This window comes from Gopherus flavomarginatus, chromosome 5 (assembly GCF_025201925.1).
Source record: "Gopherus flavomarginatus isolate rGopFla2 chromosome 5, rGopFla2.mat.asm, whole genome shotgun sequence".
NCBI lineage: Eukaryota > Metazoa > Chordata > Testudines > Testudinidae > Gopherus > Gopherus flavomarginatus.
In genome coordinates this window covers 92071034-92090873 of record NC_066621.1, presented here as the reverse complement: position 1 = coordinate 92090873, position 19840 = coordinate 92071034, and the positions used below count along the sequence as shown (strand labels likewise).

Genomic DNA, 19840 nt, shown 5'->3' with positions numbered 1-19840 from the left:
TTCTCCTCAGTGGGGGCTGCTTAGGACAGTTGCTGGCTTGACACCTACCAAGGCCAAAATGGCTATAGAAGAAAAAAAAAAGAATAGGACAAAGAACTAAACTTGGAGGGCACCCAAGGGGTACGAGGGTGATAAGGTGACTTTAGTGTTGTACTTCAACACTTCCGACATACTTTATCCACATACTGCATAGGGAGGCATGAATCCAAGACATGGGACTGCAGCCAGGAAAGACATCTGATGGATGCACAATAGCTATGGCTACAAGCTTTCCGACCATCTGTTCCCTTCTATCAATCAGAGCCCTTTCCTGGTGTGAGAGCGGAGCTTCGTTCTCCCTCCCTTTTACACCCACAGGAACCAGTCATGTTTGAACAGTCCCATACACATGCCAAGAAGAGACAGAGGCTTGGAAACGTAAGACAAAAAGGACTGGGCGCAAAGTGAGCAGGTCTCCGATGTTTACGTAGATTCTCTTGGTTCTAGCCAATCTTGTTTTGGTTTCACTGAAACTAGCTTTCTGCCTAGTTAAATTGTCTACATCTCTGGCTGCTGCCCTCTCCCTTGTTTGTGTGAGGTCCAGCTATGCTTGCGCTGGGCTCGAATGTGCTGTCTCTCCTCCCTCCCCACTGACAGCCCATTGACTTTGTGCCACCTATCAGCCAAAAACTACGAAGGCACAAGTCTGCAATGCCCTGTAATCCACTGTACGGTGATGTGGTAAATTCACTGAGACTGGCAGAGAAGGGTAACATGTCTGGATGAAAGGAGTGGGAGCAAAAGTCATGGTGGCAGCAAAAACTGGGCCCAACAGAGGCAGCGGGACTCAGAAGTCCTCTAAGTCAGTGGGATGGGGGAAAGATGGGAAGTTCCATGAGTCCTGTGGGGAGCAGGATGTTGGCTGGGGAACAATTAAAAATAAAAAGCTAAGGAGAAAGCCAGGCTATACCTTCCCCACTCTGCCCCCAGCCACAGGTCTCTGTTGTGCTTTTCAAAAACCTGAACACCTTTACTGAAGTTCACCAATACTACCAAAAACTGTGGAGGATACGCCCATCTACTCCCAGAAGGTGCACCCTGCAACCCTCAAATGCCCAGCCACCAGGACACGAAGGAATTTTCTTCTGACTGCAAATGATAGTTAGTTCAACCCACAAATATGAATGGATTCAATGCCTCCCCATCCTTAACAGAGCATACAGACCCTGAGTTAGAGTCCAGGCCTTCCACATTCCTGGGGGTTGGTTTTATTGGTAAAGACACCCAAACAAAACAAACCTCAGTCTGAACTTTCTCCCTAATCTTGATAGTTCCTAGCATTTCCCTCCAGATCCTTCTCTGTTCCAGCCCTTTCATTTCCTGATTGACCCACCTGCCACTACAGCTCAGCAGTAATCATACTAATTGTTAACGCACAGCTATAGTATCAGTGGTCCAGGTGCCTCAACAGAAGAGTCCTGTGTTTGCATACAGGGACTGAGAGTTCGCCATCCTGTTACAGTGAGCAAGAATCACCCTGGTTAAGCCAGTACATGAGTGTATCTGTATCTACCTCTTGAGAATTCTCACTGTCCCATGTCCTCAAGCAAGGCATGTGACAAGGTGATGGACAAGTGAAGAAGGCTGTTAGCACATACGGTATGTTTACGCAGCATCTGGGAGGTGTAATTCCCAGCTTGGGTAGACCTATACATGCTAGCTAGCACCTAAAAATAGCAGTGTGAATGCCATGGCATTCATGGTGTCAGACTAGCTGCTTGATACATACCTGGGGCCGTACTTGAGTCGCTAGCCCAAGCTGCTACCCATGTCACTGTGGCCATTCTGCCTTTTTATTTTGCGCTAGTTTGAACATAACTAGTGTATGTTTGTCTACCCAAACTAGGAAGTACACCTCTCCACTGCCACGTAGACATACCTTCTGTTGTAACAAGAAGGGTGCACACAGCCTAACTTAGGGCACAAACAAAGCCAGAGGAAAAGGGTTACAGTGTGTGTACAAGGGGTAGGACTGAGGAAACTGAATCCTTACCCCAAGGACTAGCAGATATGGCTCCCTGTTCCCGGCTTAAGCAGTTTTCTGGCCATTTGGAGCTGAACTTCGTAGAACAACCCAACCTCCAGCATGATGCAGCCACATTCCACCTCACCATGAAGACCTGTGGAGACCAACTTAGAATATCTCCATGTTGCCCATGGGGGCACACTATCCCCCTGCAAGGCCTCTACTGCTTTTGCTCCCTTGCACATCAGACACCCAGATTTCATGTTGCTTCTTGCTCTTATGCCTCTGAGCCTGATCCTTAAGGTAAATTAATTTTTAAAACTAACATACGAACAATACTATCCTAGTTTCTGTACACTTGTTTTTCAAAGCTCATTTATAGCTTTGCTCTGTGTTGGAAGAGCTTCAAAAAGCAAAAAGTTGTATCAGTAGAAAGTAGTAGTAAAGGATGCCCAGAGGGACTCTTCTGCTCTAGCACCCAAAGAAAAACCCACATGGAACTGGCACCCATCCAAGGAGCAGGATTTAGAAATAAACAGCAAGATTCAAAACACACACCTGTCTTCAGCAGCTAACCTTAATATATTACTCATTCTTCCTTTCAAGTAACGTCATGTTCAAGACCCTGGTGATTGCAGAGTATTTACTTGAGACTACTACTGCTGGTTTTCCTAGAGCTGTTTATCTTTCCATGCATGAGCTCATTACATCACCCTGTGGTTTTCTTAAAGGTTGCCAGGATGGGTTGGCTACATGGTTAGAATCTCTCTCTAACCAAAATCAAGTCACTTATTAGCATGAATGGATTTGGAGAAGGCCCAGCAAGGAGCAGCCTTAGTGGAGAGGAACACTCCCAAAAGGACAATTTCTGGATTTATTTTCTTGAAAATAAGAGGAGTTGTCAGGAATTGTCCCAGAACCAAATTTGTAATAAACAGCAACACTATCCACATAACACTTCAGGGGTTATAAAGCTGGCGGGGCGGAGGAGAAGAGATGCGGGCGCACAATGCAAGAACTGCTGCCACCCATCTATATTTTAAAATCACAGCCATTCTCCACATTTTGCTGCGGTGGTAGTGAGAGAGACAGAACTGGCATGTATATTGGAGCATGTAACTGAGAGGCAGTGGGGTCTGGTAGCCCAAGTCTGGAGCTAGGAGCCAGATAGCAGTCCCAAATCCTAATCCAGCCACTGACTCTTTTATTTTACCTCTGGCCACACACTCATCTTTCTGTACCTAGGTTTCCACTTCTGTAGAAGTGAGGTAATACCTACTTCACTTGGTTTGGGTAGGAGGAGGATTAGCTAGTGATTACTATAAAGTGCTACATATATTTTCATATAATGATATGTAGTATACGAGGAAGCTGAGGGAAGCAGAAAGTAGGTGGCTGTCAACTACTCAGTTACAGGTCCAGAAGCAGAACAAGATTTGAGGCCAGACTACTGCATCTGGAGATTTGTTACCAAGTCAGAAGGTGGGAAGATGCTAATGAAGGTGGTTTTGCTTGGGATTTGTTTGTAATGGGAAAAGCATTAACTGAATTTCTATTGCTTTTATATGAGTTCCCAGCTTTGCAGTTCATCCCTGAGCGCGATCCTTTCACTTGTATATTTTATTTATGGGACATCATAATCACCAATTCATGGGAGTTAAAAAGAAAGTCAGCAAGTTATTGAAGATTCTAACACCTTATCTGAAGCATCTGACATTGGCCAGCCAGAGAAAGGACACCACTATACAGACCACTTATATGATCTGATATGGCAATTCCTATGTTCCTACCATGATGAATATGGCCACAACGCTATGTTTCCAGGACGTCCAATGCCAGTGCAGCCTGGAATGACACTCACATCCTGTGAAAGTGATATTTACTTGAACCCTGTTCACTACTGAACACGTGGCTAAATGGTTATTATGCCGGACATACAAACTAAAGGCATTTGAAGAACGTGAAGGAATGAAAGGCTGATTTAGGCTGGTACAAGGAGGGAGAACCTGGAGTAATGAGAAGAAACAGAGATAAGAAATTTAGGCTAGATATCAGGAAAACACATGGAGCAGGGGTCGGCAACCTCTGGCACGTGGCTCGCAAGGGTAAGCACCCTGACGGGACGGGCCAGTGGGAGCCGCAGTCCACCGAACCTGCCGATGCGGCAGATAAACAAACTGGCCCAGACCACCAGAGTGCTTACTCTGGCGAGCCGCGTGCCAGAGGTTGCCGACCCCTGATCTGAAGGGTGAATTTTACTAGAAGCCATGTCTACCCTACGAGCCAGGGGTGTGATTTCCAGCTCACTTACACATTCATGCTAGCTCTCATTTGAGCTAGTGTAACACCAAAGAACCCTGGTCGTCAGCAGGTGGGATCGAACCTGGGACCTCTGAAGCTAAACATATAAGCCTCTAATGCATGAGCTAAAAGCCAAATGCCTTAGCTAAGGCTGTAGAAGACTCATTAATCGCTAAGTGGTCTAGGCCACTAGAGGGAGACATGGGTTATACTAGCATGCTAAAAATAGCAGGGAAGACAGTAGCTGGGAGGCAGCAGAAGCACAAGCTTGCTGCCCCAGGTACAAACCTACCTAAACTCTGTGGGCCCATACTTGGGGTGGCTAGCCCAGGCTGCTGCTGCCGCCTGTGCTACCCAGTTACACTATTATTTTTAGTGTACTAGCTCAGATGTCAGCTAGCCCAAGTGTGTCTACATAAGCGGGAACCATAGCCCTAGTGCGCAGTGTAGATGTAGCCAGAGAACGGAAGATTCTCACACAGGAAGTGGTGGAAGCTTTATTGCTGGAGGTATTTAAACTCCAGTAGAAAACGTTACCTACTGTAGAGAAGAAATATTCACTGGCCTGGGGAGCAGGGAGTAGATAAACTTAGTAGACCTTTTCCACCTCCAACGTCAATAAGTCCATTAAAATACAGCAAGACGACAAGACAATATAAGGATTTACCTAATTTGAGGAGCTTTAGGCTCAGAGGCAATACAGTCAAGCCAATGCAGAAAAACTGGCAGCAAAACTTACCTTAACCTGTTAAAAACAAAAATACAACGAGATAAAACGAAAACATACTGTGCAATAAGATCTAACACTGCTGTAAGCTAAAGTTACCAAAAGCATCCACTAATTTTGGACACCCAATTTAAGACACATAAGTATCTCATCCTGGGCATCCAATACATAAGCAATTAACAGTCATCATCATATTTTCAAAAGTTTTCCTTATTAAGACTTAGCTCATCTATAGTGCTTTCCTTCCATAGCTTCCAGATGCATGCCCCCATCCTTCAACAAAAAATCCAGACTAAAAAACACCATAAAAAACAGTAGAAAGGGAGCTGAGAGTTGTGTGTTAAATGTGTCAGCTGTTCCATAACCGCTTTCATGATCTGGCCTTTCCCCGATGTCAGTAATTCATTGTAGCAAACAGAGATGACTGCAGGTTTGCATGGCACAGTGTGAAAAATTGAGTCTAGAATTAGCAACTTTCCATAATACCTTGTAACTGATGTAAGAGGGGAAAGTACATCATCTGAGGGCAATCAATTATGTGCAATGAGATTTTTTTAACAGCTCATTTTACCTTGCTGTGGTAGTTGTCTTTTTTTGTACTCATTTGAAATTCTCCAGCTGAGAGTTTATTTTTGGATTAGTAATGTGTGCCCAATACAATCTCTGGGTTCATTTATAGTCATTGAAAAAAAAATCACCAATTAAGAACAAAATGGACCAAGTTCACAAAAGGAACTCCTTCTCAAGCAACAGGCAGTTTCCTGAGGGAAAGCTTGAACAGATAGTGCTTGCAGCATGCTGGGAAGGTCAAAAGATCTATGGGGCCAAGTAAATTCTAGAGTCAAAGACCTTCCTCTTCCCTACTGAGGATACCCATTTTTCAGCCCCCCCTTCCCAAATTCAGATCCAGGAACTGGAAGCAAGAGTCTCTCATTTGAGTCTCAGCTACCAGGAGTGTTGCATAAGGAGGCAGGTGGTTGCTAAGATAGCCTGGACCAAAATCATATATGGCTTTACAGAGCAAAACCACCACTTTGGATGACACCAGGAATAAATCGGTAGCCAGTGAAGTTTATGGAGCACAGGTATGGTTTGCTCTGCATTTGAAACACCACTAAGCCAGCTGGCCAACACTTCTACACCAGCTGAAATTTCTGGGTGGTCTTCTAGGGTAACTCCATGTCGACCATGCTGCTGTAATCCAATCTGGAGGTCATGAAGGATCTAGCTTACTTTATCCACATTAGCTAATTAAGCCTACTTTATTTCTGCCATTTAGCTCCAGATCACCTTCAGTTTGTGATTGGGAAAAAACAGAGACAGGTTAAGTGAATTACTGAAGATCAGAGTCCTAGGCTAAGCTTGGAACAAAAACAAGAGACTGGCACTAACAATTAGTTTAAACTGCCTCCACAGGTTACCTGGGGCTTGGGTTGCGCGTGCGTGCGCATGTTTGCTTACAGAACCTGTTCCGGGTCTATTTCTTGTCTCTTTACAAAAGTGTGTGGATGGCGATAGCTATTTATCAAATCTTAAATCAATATCTTGGTAATCTCCTAGCAGCTTCCTCCTGTCTGACTTCCCAATTCCCAAATCATTTCCCTCCAGTCTACCCAAAACATTCAGCAGATCAAATCATCAGCTTCATCCACTGCTCAGATCTTACTCCCCTCTTCAAATCTCTCTCACTCTCTGCCTCAAGTTCTAGCTCTCCATTCTCAGATCTCTGCACAAGAGTACACAAGTGGTGCATAAGGATTTACAAGTATCCCCTGGGTTTGATGTCTCCATCCTAGTGTGCCAAAGGGTGGCATGCAAGGTCTCTACAAGCAGTCATTAATCTACTGGTTGTCCCAATCATTAGGAGAGAAGTGTATGGATGATATTTACAGAGTTAAGTATCTATATTTAAAACTACGTTCTTAAGATATGTAAGTTAAGACTGATCACCTGAAGGTGATAAACAGACTCTGTTCCGGCAGGGGGTAGACGACACTTATCTCCCTGGCTGATCATTGTGTCTTACAATGTACATACATTTGCCTAGGAAACTAACAGCTAATCAAGACTGACTTTGACAAGAGTTCATAAAATCTACAGGAAGGAATACACAGTCATAAACAGGACATCTTCCCTACTAAGATTAAAGAATTAGCCTGGCATATGAGAAGAATGCAGCGGGACACCAGCTATCCTTCACCTAGAGGACAAGCTGTCTGTGAGCTTGGGAGGCTCACAGCCAGGCTTCTGATTGAATACTGGGAGAAGACTTTGGGTGAGCTCAACTTCATTAGATAGGACAGTCTCTTGTTAGTTAAGCATTAAGATCTAGAAAGAGCATTGTGATTTTATTTTACATGTATTCGACTGCTTCCAATCCTTTTATCTAGCTGCTATTATTTGAATCTTTGTTCTTTGTTAAATAAACTTAGATTTGCTTATAGTGAAAACACTTAGAGGTGCTGAGAGTTAAGCGGAGCGGTGAAACTGGTAAGATGAGATGCACTGTTCCTTTGTGAATAACAGATCTGGGAATTCTGCGAGTGTCCAGTAGATCAGAGGCTGGACTAGGGGACCAGATGTCCCGATTTTATAGGGACAGTCCCGATTTTTGGGGCTTTGTCTTATATAGGCGCCTATTACCCCTCACCCTCTGTCCTGATTTTTCATACTTGCTGTCTGGTCAGCCTAGGCTAGACGCTCCAGAGGGATGCTTGGAGCGTGCCTGTCACTAACCTGCAGAGGGACAGCATGGCCTGCGTAGGCTGAGAGGGGAGTGTTTGTGTTGCCCGTGGCAGTGAGAGTGCTGACATCTAGTAGGTACCAACAAGGCTTCCTCACAAGAAAGGCAGATGGTAGCAAGGTGCCTCACAGCCCTGGGTACCACTAGGAAGCATCACAAACCCTGCCTACATCTCTCTTCTCATTTCTGCCTATTCCACCTTTTGTTCTTTGTTCCACCTGAGCGTCTCACCTCCCTGATCCCAGTGACCTGCTCATTCCTCTCACCATTGTTATTTTTTCTGGGCTGTCTTTCACATGTGGAACTTCTTCCCACCCTGCTATGCAAAGCAATAATTCTCTCTTCACCCATTTACAGCTCATGTTTATTGCAAAGTCCACCATGGACAACCCACCTCAGAGTCACTATCACCCATTTATCCAAAATACCACTACAGTTGCCTTGGGTGATCATAGCTGCTTAGATTGGAACCCAAGTTTAGCAACAACCTCAGTTCCTTGGGAACCACACACACAGTGCAATAAGGATGCTCTCAGGAAAGTGTTCGTTCATGGAGTTATGACACAGAGTTAATGAGAGGAACACGGGAGTGGAATGAAGACTGGTAGTCTGGTATGAAGCCGTGGGTGAACAAACCTAAAGTTTTCTTCAGTATCCCAAGTTCCTGTTTTAGAGAACAGAAACTCTCCTCAGCATATACCCGGTACACAGTGAAGAGACCCTCTCTCATTTGTTGCCTGGGTTTCCCCACACTGCAGTGCTGAGAGAGAGCAGCATTGTAGCTGCAAGAGAGGAAGAAGAAATGAGGAGTCCTGGGAAAAGGATCATGCTGCTTAGTTAATTGCTTTTTTTTTTTTTTAAAGCAGGCGTTCGTTACCTGAATTTCTTATACTGGAGCTGTTCAGTTTGGAATCTTTGATGACCAAGTGTTTGATCCAAAGTGTGGGAGCTGTGATTTCTGAAAGACAATGAAGAACACTTAACAAAACCATGTTCGTTCCACTAGTGGGGGTGGGGAGGCATGATGGAGGTGGAGGTGTCCTGACTGGTCCATCCTAGTTCTTGGGTTTTGACATGTCCTCCAGGGTTCCTTTGTGCATTTTGTGTAGTGTGAGCCTTTAATTATCTCCCACCACAAGCACACACCACCTCTATCTCTTTCCATATATTACATCTCTGTTTCCTGCTTTCCCTAGCCCACAGTATCCTGCCTCATACCCTTCAGCCCTGACTCAGAAGAGGTACAGACTATGTTGTGTGGTACTGCATGTCACGTTTTCCACTAAGAGTTGCATGAAATTCAGTAAAATACTTTAAAATCAGGAATGTAAACATTACCCTAGACCCCAGAGAGCAGCTGATCACCCACTTTCAATTGTCAATTCCCTTTTAAAAAAATCAAAAGCAAACAGATAAATGCAGAGCACTGCTGGGAACACTTAAAAGAGAGCAGGTTAAAGAAGCAGATCTAGTTAAAGGACATGTATCTGATGCACTAAACACACACAGATATCGACTTTCAGAAAGTGCTTAGAAATCCTTGGATTAAACATGTTATACTGTTCGAATTCAAAACACAGCAAACCCTACCTTATGCAACCCCTCAAGGGACAATAAAAACTGGTTGCTTAACAGAGAGATATTCAAATAGAGGTTGAACGGGGTACTTGATACCCTAAGTAGTCTCTAAAAGGGACTTTTTAAAACGAACAAAAGCATCCTCTATTGAAAACTGGAATATTTTTTAATTTAGTAGGGCCTGATTTATTTATTTAATATAAAAAAATGTTACAAGGGTTTTTCTGTTTGCCTATTGACATTTATATAGCTCTGTTCAACAAGGAAGAAGCTGACTGACTAAAAAGGAGAAATAAATAATCAAATGCACAAAGTAAACAAACTGAAAGGTTAGGAGGAGAAACTTTTCTCTCTCTCTCTCAGCTACAGCAATCATAGGAGCGTTTGCTTGTGAAAGGAGCATCGAGCATCTGTCCCAACCCCTTCACACCAATCCAGGGTCTCGTCATGGAGCTGCTGAACTGCAACCCAGAGTCAGAAGCTATACCTCCCTGACCTGTTTGCTATTCTTTTCGAGTGTCACAGAGATAGCGCGTGTGTGTATGGGTATGGGGGGGTGGGGTGGGGAGCATCAGGCCTGGTCTAAACTGAGTTTATCTCAAATTTAGCAGCGTTGAATTGAATTAACCCTGCACCCACCCACACAACGAAGCCCTTTACTTCGATATAAAGGGTTCTTAAAATCAATTTCTGTACTCCTCCCCGACGAGGGGAGTAGCGCTGAAATTGACATTGACATTTTGAATGAGGGTTAGCGTGGCCGCAATTCAACGGTATTGTCCTCCGGGAGCGATCCCACAGTGCACCATTGTGACCACTCTGGACAGCAGTCTGAACTTAGATGTACTGGCCAGGTAGACAGGAAAAGCCCCGCAAACTTTTGAATTGTATTTCCTGTTTGCCCAGCGTGGAGCGCTGATCAGCACAGGTGACCATGCAGTCCCAGAATCAAAAAAGAGCTCCAGCATGGACTGTATGGGAGATACTGAATCTGTTCTATCAGAACTCCTTTCCAAAAGACGAAATGCCAAAACATTTGAAAAAAAATCTCCAAGGCCATGATGGACAGAGGCCACAACAGGGACTCAACACAGTGTTGAGTGAAACTTAAGAAGCTGAGACAAATGTACCAGAAAGCCAAAGAATCAAATGGATGCTCACGGACAGAGGGGCGACTGACGACTGTAGCTATCTCACAGTTCCCTCACTCTCTGAAAACCCTTTGAATTCTGGGCTGAGCTCCCAAAGCCTGAAGGGTCAAAAACATTGTCGCGGGTGGTTCAGGGTATATGTCATGAGCCCCCACCCCCCGTGAAAGCAAAGGGGAAAAAAATAGTTTCTTGCCTTTTTTCAATGTCTACTGGATGCTGCTGGCAGACGCGGTGCTGCAGCGTTACACAGCAGCATCCCCTTGCCTTGCTTTGCGGACGGCAGACGGTACAGTAGGACTGGTATCCGTCATCGTCATCCCATGGGTGCTCCTGGCTGGCCTTGGTGAGGTCGGCTGAGGGTGCCTGGGCAAAAATGGGAATGACTCCAGGTCATTCTCTTCTTTAAGTTTTGTCTAATGGAGATTCAGTCCTGCCTGGAATATCATGTCAGCTGGAGGCTTCTGCCTCAGGCTGCTTTCCCAGTCAGCAGCACTCCTTGCTACCAGGGCTCACAATCAGATACTTAGACCTCTACATTTTGCTGCAAATAAAAAAATTAAAATGCTGTATAGAACTGACCCCCAATATACATATCCTGGGACATTTTGTATTTTACCTGTGTCAACCAAAGACCCACACACACATGGAGATTCAGTCCTGCCTGTGCTTCTATCCTAGTGCTTATCACAGATTCTCATTTTCAGCTATAGGCTGACCAAGTGCAGAATGGTGGTTCACTCTACTTCGCTGTAAGCCAATCACCCTCCTCTCCCCCCTTTGATCTCTGCTTGCAGAGGCAATAAAGTTAGTGTTGTTTCTTATTCATACATTCTTTATTACTTCATCACACAAATGGGGGGATAACTGCCACGGTAGCCCAGGAAGGGTGGGGGAGGAGGGAAAGCAATGAGTGGGGTTGTTGCAGGGGCACCCCCTAGAATGGCATGCAGCTCATCATTTCTGCAGGATGTCTGGGGCTCTGACCCGGAGCGGCCGTTTGCCTCTCTGGTTCTTTAATAGGCTTGCCTGATATTCTAGGCAGGACTGTCTCTCCGTTAGACAAAACTTAAAGAAGAGAATGACCTGGAGAATCATTCCCATTTTTGTCCAGGTGCCCCCAACTGACCTTACCGAGGCCGGCCAGGAGCACCTATGACAGCAGCAGATGGTACAGTATGACTGGTAACCGTCTTTGCTAACTTGCAAAGGCAAGGGGATACTGCTGTGTAGCGCTGCAGAACCGTGTCTGTCAGTAGTATCCAGTAGACATACAGTGACAGTGAAAAAAGGTTGAACAGGCTCCATGGTTGCCGTGCTATCGCGTCTGCCCGGGCAATCCAGGGAAAAGGGCACGAAATGATTGTCTGCCATTGCTTTTATGGAGGGAAGACTGACGACATTTACCCATAACCACCTGTGACAAATTTTTGGCCCTATCATGCATTGGGATCTCAGCCCAGAATTCCAATGGGCGGGGGAGACTGCGGGAACTATGGGACAGCTACCACAGTGCAATGCTCCGGAAGTTGATGCTTGCCTCGGTACATGGACGCACACCGCTGAATTAATCTGCTTAGTGTGGCCGCGTGCACTCGACTTTATACAATGTTTCCAAAAATCGATTTCTGTAAAATCGGAATAATACCGTAGTGTAGGCATAGCCTCAGATTTAAGGGCAAAGTTCAAGGAGTGCTCTACTCCCACAACTGGTGCCTGCTTTTCAAAAAAGCTATGCTCTCATTCAGACACCTATATAAATGGCAGACTTCCTAACCAGCCTAGCACACATTGAGTTATAACCACGTTTGAAAAATCTGGTCTCAGACAACATAACCCAAGAGCTACCATCTAAAGCTGACCTCTCCTTTTTCCCTAACAAAGATAACTGATGCCATTTAAGGAACTTCTTTCAAACAAGAATTTTTTCCCCTTTCAAGGATATGTGGAAATATGTTAGTTGAAAAAAAGTTTATTGAAAAAGTAATTTAACTTCAGGGTTTTGCTGCCAGGTTTTGCTTTTTGTATCTAGCTAAAGAAGAAATTGTTTTCAAACACACATTTCATGGGAAAACCAGAGCATTTAAAACGCTAAACATCAAGTCAGTTTTCATTTTAACAATCTGACATCCCCAAACCCTATGTGATGGTCAAAGCAGTTTTCCTTTTTGCTCGTCACATGAGTAATAAAGATTCTGACGGCAATATTAACCCCTTTTCCTTCCAGTCCTGCAACCACAATGCCTTCAAATTAAGCTCCAGTGACACTTTTGCAGCCCCAGTGCCTCCATGGCAGCAGCACAGGTGTAACCGATTGTTTACTAAAATCCCATTACTGGGCCAGAGTTGTTTACTAATTCTGTACCCACAGGGTGAGATTTTCAAAAAAAGAGCCTAAAGGAGTTAAGCATACAAATCCTACTGAAATTCAATGGGATTTGTACATTTAACTCTCACCTTTGAGACCCCCAGCCATAATGGATAACAGAACAATGCTTTGGCCTTCTCTGTCGTCTCCCATTAAAGGATCTCAAACCATGAAGAGATCATCACAACCCCCCAGAGCAGTAGGAAATTTACTTGTCCCTATTTCAGAAGTGGGAAAACTGACAGAGAGAAAGCAATAAAGTGATGTATTCAAGGTCACACAGTGTGTCAGTGTTAGAACTTGGATAGCTCCCAGTCTCATGCTGCCTCTCCTCCTTTGGGTCAAAAGAAATGCTGCCAAATTAACAGAAGGCCTAAAATCTGACCTTTCCTGTTACGACATGCGTGATGCAAGAGGAAAGAAGTGTTTGCATGATGTATTGCAAGATTCACAGTTACACACACAAAACAAACAAAGCGGGTGTATGGTCCTTCATTACGCTGTACAAGCTAGCTATGGTCCATTTCCCCCTTGGTCTCACCTACAATCTCAGTGCAGAATGATGGGTCCTTTGAATGAGCAAAGACTGGGGACTTTAAAATGTCTTGCACAGAAGAGAGGCACACAAGAGCTATTAGGCTCTACATGTCCTCTGGGTTGCCAGGGTAGGACTGTCTCTGCAGTGTACTCTCTAGTGCTTTGTCTGAATGACCCGAGGATTGGGGACTTTCACCATTCCCTAAGAAGCTTCTGACAGGGCTTTCACAGACTAATCTAGTGCACTGTTTGGTAATTTTTCCTGTAGTTAAGTCCACATTTTCTTAGTGCATTCCCTCCACTGTGCATTCACAACCACTATCTTGGGGTAAACTGAAAGCCCAGCAGCATGCTGTTATTACAAACAGCAATTTAATACAATACCAGATGGCTGCTAGAAGGAACAGGGTTTTTTTATGTAAACAGGAGACTGACAACTAGGGTTTTGTTTCCTCTGTTTATTTATATGGGAATACAATATTTTGGCTTAGGTATCTTATTTGTTTTTTAAAGCGGATACAAATTTTTTTGTATAAAAGCTAGGTCCATGCAAATGGAAATGATGGAACTGCAGTCACTTGCTATTAAATATGCTTATTTTAGCCCTCCAAACCCCCCAAAACCAAAACCCATCATAACCACCTATTCATGTCAGGTGAAGGAAGAAGCTATCGGTGGCACCATCTGGTCCTGCCAAATCCCTTCTATTTTTGGTTTCAACTCCATCTTTGTATCAGAGGGGTAGCCATGTTAGTCTGGATCTGTAAAAAGCAGCAAAAAGAGTCCTATGGCACCTTACAGACTAACAGGAGCATAAGCTGTTGTGGGTGAATACCCACTGCGTCTGACAAAGTGGGTATTCATCCACAAAAGCTTATGCTCCAATATGTCTGTTAGTTTAGAAGGTGCTACAGGACTTTGTCGCTTTTCACAACGCCATCTTAAAATCTTAGGTTCAGCACTAAAATCTGCAGCTCTCCCCTGGCCAGGACATCTGAAGGGGTTCATAGCAGAGGTTCATTTTTTGGCTCACATCTAATTATAACTGATCACAGCAGTGTTGCTTTAATTTAAGGATTCCCATGAACTGAGGCACAACAATTCCTGAGTCTGCACATCTGAAAGAGGAAACTGCCTTGGTGGACCATGGATCAGGTGGGCCCAGGACGCTGACTTCATTTACCACTTCCCTTCAGTGATGCACTTTCCATTAAGTAAATGAAGAAATCTCCCAACATTTTTCTCCAAGTCAACATTCACAGACTGTAGTTTAGCCTTTTCCTCCCTTTGAGGGAAGCTGCTGTGTTTCAGCAGAAGTTATGAAACTCCTTGTACCAATACCACAGGGGGGAGGAAGGATGGAATATATGAAACTGTCATTTCTGATTCAGGGAGCATTTTTTAGCCATGACATCTTCCTCTCGGAGGTTATCCAAAGGATTCGTCCAACTGGTGTTATTGTTGGATACCAGGGAAGAAGGGAGGATGGGAAAGGATTTGGAAAAATACCTCAAGTCCCAAGAGTACTCTGAACTGGAGACAACTTAAGATTCAGGGCGTTACTGCGTTGCCGGTTAAAGCCAGGGTTTGAACAACAAATGCGAGAGAGAGAAAAAAATGTGTTTAAAAGAGAGGCTCTTACCTTCACCATCAAAAATAGGCTGGGTCTCCATGGTAGGCGTGGGCTTCGAACCATCATCTGAATTGAGGGTTAAAAAGAACCGAAAAGAAACTACCATTATTGAGGTAAATACTATCTACTCTCCAGTACTGTTGAATGATTGGGATTTGTACATGGCCCGGCCAAGTCCAAGAGAGAGAAGAAAGATAGACAGAAAGACAGAAAGTCAAGACATAATAAATTTTCAGAGTTTACTTGGACAGTAGTGGTATGTCACAGTACACATGCAATGATCACTACCTTTAGATTTAAGATTGAATTTCCCGCACATAACACTGACATGAACCATGGGTGTCTTCCCCTTCTCCCTGATGCACTGATTAGAGGTCATCTTTTAGGATCAGGTGGAGTTATCCCTCACAGTTGATATCCTGTGACACCAGGGAGCTGGGAATTAATGGACCAAAGTCCTTCTAATTATCTTCTTTGTTTAAAGAACGTCTTCTGAAACTTACCAACGTGGAGCCTGGCATCACCATTCATTGAAGCGCTGTTAAAAATGGTCTGTCAATAGGAAAACTTATTTCTTACAGTGGTAACGTCAAGCTGCCCTCTAGCTTTGACATGATTATGAGAGATGGGAAGAAAAACTTTTCTTAGATTAGCTTTCCCCGATATATTATGTTTCAGTGCCTTCTGGCAACAAGCGTGGAGTCTTTCCCTCTTAAAAGTGTACACCAAACAAAGTCAAATCCACAAGAAAAAACAAAAATCACAGAGCCGCAGAAGCAAAAGATTATATGCCGGTTTTACATTATGCAGACAGCCACTGATTGTTAAATTTGGGCTCGGGTCTGGTTCCGCCCTCTGAAAGTTACAGGGTGTTTGAATTTGTTGTCCCTTTTTATGTCCATCTCTATATGGCCTTAAAATATAGTATGTGTGGTCACAGTAGAAGTAACTGAAAGGGAAAACACTGAGTTACACTGAAAATAATTGGGAGAGTCAATTCAACTCCTCAGTTCAGTCTTGCTGTACAGTGTGGTGGTGCTGTACAAAGTGAGGGTGAGGGGAAAACCTGGATATTTCTTGCATGTTATGCTTTTAGAGAACTTACAACATGCCTTTGTTGCATGACCTTACATCAGACACATTATGGGAAAGGGAGAGAGCTCAACAGTTACAAAGCCCCTAACAAAATATTTGAGGCTGGGGTGGGGGCAGAATCGATGGAAAACAAGACTATTCAGGCAACATTCTCATGACAAAGAGGTTTTTTTTTTAATTGACTTGAGCTTAAATACCTTTTAATCAGAGCATTGATTATTTATTTCTAGGTATATTAATCAGAAAGGGAACCCAAACTGAAAAAGTACGGTTCAAATTTCATTTCACCTGTGCAATTCCATGAAAGTAAAAGAGATGGGAGACAGCAATAGAGGACCTCTATACATTTGCCCCCTTGATTCACGCATTGTCTGTATGTTCAACAAGTGTAGTTAGAATACATGTGAACACAAAGAACGCATACAATTTTTACCATATAAATGTATAAAACAGTGCTATATCCGTGGGCCAAATTCTCAGCTGAAATGGCCAGTGCTGCAGGAGTAAGTAAAGAGACTAGTAACTGCTAGTATTTAGCAGCTCACGGGATCTGGGCTGGGCAAGGCTCCCATTTAATGATGGTTTTGCCTGAATAAAAACCAAGTAAAAGCTGAGTAGGTAAAAAGAATTAGGGTTTAGCCCAATAAATTTAATATTTATGCACTGGCTGCATCTTTTAATCATTCTTTGTATTTTAAAGAGTTTGCATCAGTGATCAGGCCAAAGAGAAGGCAGCAGGATTCCACCCAATCTCCTCCCATGATCCACAGGTCTGCCCGCATGCCAACAATAGCTGGATGTTTCTACTAAAATGACAAGAAGTTAAATAGTTAATGTTGACACTTCCATCATTAGGCTTCAGAGTTAGCATGTCCTTATGATAAAATGGAGTCAGTGTATTCCTCCTTTACAGCTGTCATTCCACGCTGGCTGTTCACAGGTGCAGGTAAACAGCATACCAATGAGGCACACCCTAAATGTCTTCTTTACACCTAGAAGGGCTAGAAATGTGTTTTCACTTTTAACAAAGGAAGCTAACTGGGTAGACACCAATAGAGTGCTAGTAGGGTGTCTTGCTGAGTAACAGCCAAGTTCAACCTCTATTTTGCATAGCCATTTATATTAAGTAAACATACAAATGCATTTTATTTCCCTGTAGACCAATCATTTCCTTATTCTAAGAGCAGGGGATTTCTCACACCAGCTCAGACCATTGATCCAGCCAGCCCAGTACCCTATATTCTGACAGTGAACAATATATTAGGCTTCAGAGAAAAGTGGAAACACCCATAATGGATCTAGTCCTGTTCTAATAGCTTACATGAACATAAGAATGGCCGTACTGTGTCAGACCAAAGGTCTGTCCAGCCCAGTATCCTGTCTACTGACAGTGGCCAATGCCAGGCGCCCCAGAGGGAGTGAACCTAACAGGTAATGATCAAGTAATCTCTCTCCGGCCATCCATCTCCACCATCTGACAGAGTCTAAGGACACCATTCTTTACTAATCCTGGCTAATAGCCATTAATGGACTTAACTTCCATGAATTTATCCAGTTCTCTTTTAAATGCTATTATAGTCCTAACCTTCTCAGATAAGGAGTTCCACAAGTTGATTGTGCGCTGCGTGAAGAACTTCCTTTTATTTGTTTTAAACCTGCTGCCTATTAATTTCATTTGGTGATCCCTAGTTCTTGTATTATTTACTTATTCCCATAACTTTTCCTTATCTACTTTCTCCAAACCACTCATGATTTTATATACTTCTATCATATCCCCTCTTAGTCTCCTCTTTTCCAAGCTGAAAAGTCCTAGCCTCTTTAATCTCTCCTCATATGGGACCCATCCCAAACTCCAATCATTTTAGTTGCCCTTTTCTGAACCTTTTCTAGTGCTAGTATATCTTTTTTGAGATGAGGAGACCACATCTGTACGCAGTATTCAAGAAGTGGGCGTACCATTGATTTATATAAGGGCAATAATACATTTGCCCTCTTAATCTCTGTTCCCTTTTTAATGATTCCTAACATCGTTTGCTTTTTTGACCACCTCTGCACACTGCGTGGACATCTTCAGAGAACTATCCACGAAATGAAACATTACCTTACATATTTAGTTTCCGTTTTCTTGACAGAAATATCAAAAAGTTTTGGAAAAGTTGAAATTTTCTCAACATTCAATTGTGCAGAAATTGCATTTTGCCAAAAAGCCTTAATGGAAAATTCCTGACCAGCTCTATACACAAATAAACAATGGGTGAAATCCTGATTCTATTGAAGTCAAATTGGAAATTTTGCCTTTGGCTTCAGTGGGGTCAGGCTTTAACCTAATATGAATAAAAATGTCAATGAACTTTCAAGGAATAGATTTTGCTTTCAATTTAAGTTTAAAATTTCCATATAGTGTCAGAAACACACACACACACACACAGAGGAGCGAGGAAATAAAATAAGAAAATGAAAGGGAAATAGACCAGTTACTGATCAAGCTGAGGGAAGTGAAAGAAGTTCACAGATAGCAACAATGATGAAAAGTAAAATGAAGCGTTCTTAGTATAAGTGATCACAGTTTTGGTTTACAGATTTTTCCAACCAGAAATGCCCCTTTTATGGGGGATGTGGAAATTTTAAAGGAAAACTTTTCTTTTGAAGTTTTCAGTGTTTCCAAAAAAACCTCAAAACATTTTGACTTTCAGAACGGAGAACAGTGGAAAAACACAAACTGAGGAACTTTTATTTTTTTGTCAAAATAGAAAAATTCCAGTTCATTCCTCACTACCACCATTTTTACCCCTGTGAAAAATTTTGAACTGAGTTTTACAACCACCTCCTAGTTTTAATATTACTGAGTATTACCCGTCGTAACAAAGATAAGAAAATTTTTAGGTATACAGGAAAAAAGCCTTCCTAGTGTAACTCTTTTGACTTCATAGGAATTAGAGGACAATTTGGCCCTTGATTTTATCTTGATGTTATCCCTTAAAAATGAGGCTGTCTAATGAAAGGTAAGTTAACCTTCATTCTTTGTCATAACAGGGTGCTGGGCTTCAACATGACTCATGAAACCACAGCAACTACTTTAAAAAAAATTATAGTTCTTAGGTGATATTCTGCCACTCCATTGAAGCAGTTAACAACATATCAACAGTTTAGCTGGCTCTTAAGGATTTAGAAGTCAACACGACATACAGCAGTCTGAAAAAGTTATATAATTAGGAAAGGACTGGGCACAATGAACTGCCAGTATGGTAATCTTTTTTAGAATATTACCAGGAATGCTTATCCACTGAGTAACTCAAGAATTGCTTTTCAAGTTTAAAAACAGTGACTCAAATCAACAAGGGGGGGGGAGGGGATAGTAAAAGATCTGAGCCATAAATTTTATATTCAGATCTAGATCTGAACTTTGGTGAAGTTCAGCATGATTTAATCAGGGAGGTTGTTTTAGGCTTATCTCAAGAACAAACAAAAAACAAAACATTTTTGGTAAATACTGACTCTTTCTCAAGAACTGAGGCCTTCCTTTTAGCGTTAGCCAGAAATAGTCATTTAATTATCAGTTTGGTTTGATTTTCAGGATAATGCACCAATTGAAAATAAACCTCAAAACACAGCCTATAAACGGTGTGTTTTTATTTTATATAAATATAAAAATAGATAAAAATATAATAAAATATTCTATATAGAAATATAAACATATAAAAATCT

General features: G+C 42.8%; 1 protein-coding gene across 6 annotated transcripts in view; it reads right to left on the bottom strand.

Annotated features, from left to right (window-relative positions):
• Nucleotides 1-19840, bottom strand: part of SMOC1 (SPARC related modular calcium binding 1) — a 192047-nt gene that overhangs the window by 41815 nt on the left and 130392 nt on the right. The window contains exons 6-7 of one of the 6 annotated variants that reach the window (XM_050953555.1): nucleotides 15050-15139; nucleotides 8654-8734 (exon numbers count right to left, since the gene is read on the bottom strand). The exons of 1 other annotated variant lie outside the window; for it this stretch is intronic. In XM_050953555.1, the coding sequence (XP_050809512.1) occupies nucleotides 8654-8734; nucleotides 15050-15139 (171 nt within the window). The remainder of the gene's footprint in view (nucleotides 1-8653; nucleotides 8735-15049; nucleotides 15140-19840) is intronic. 4 more of the 6 variants (XM_050953556.1, XM_050953557.1, XM_050953560.1 and 1 more) reach the window with 4 other exon arrangements.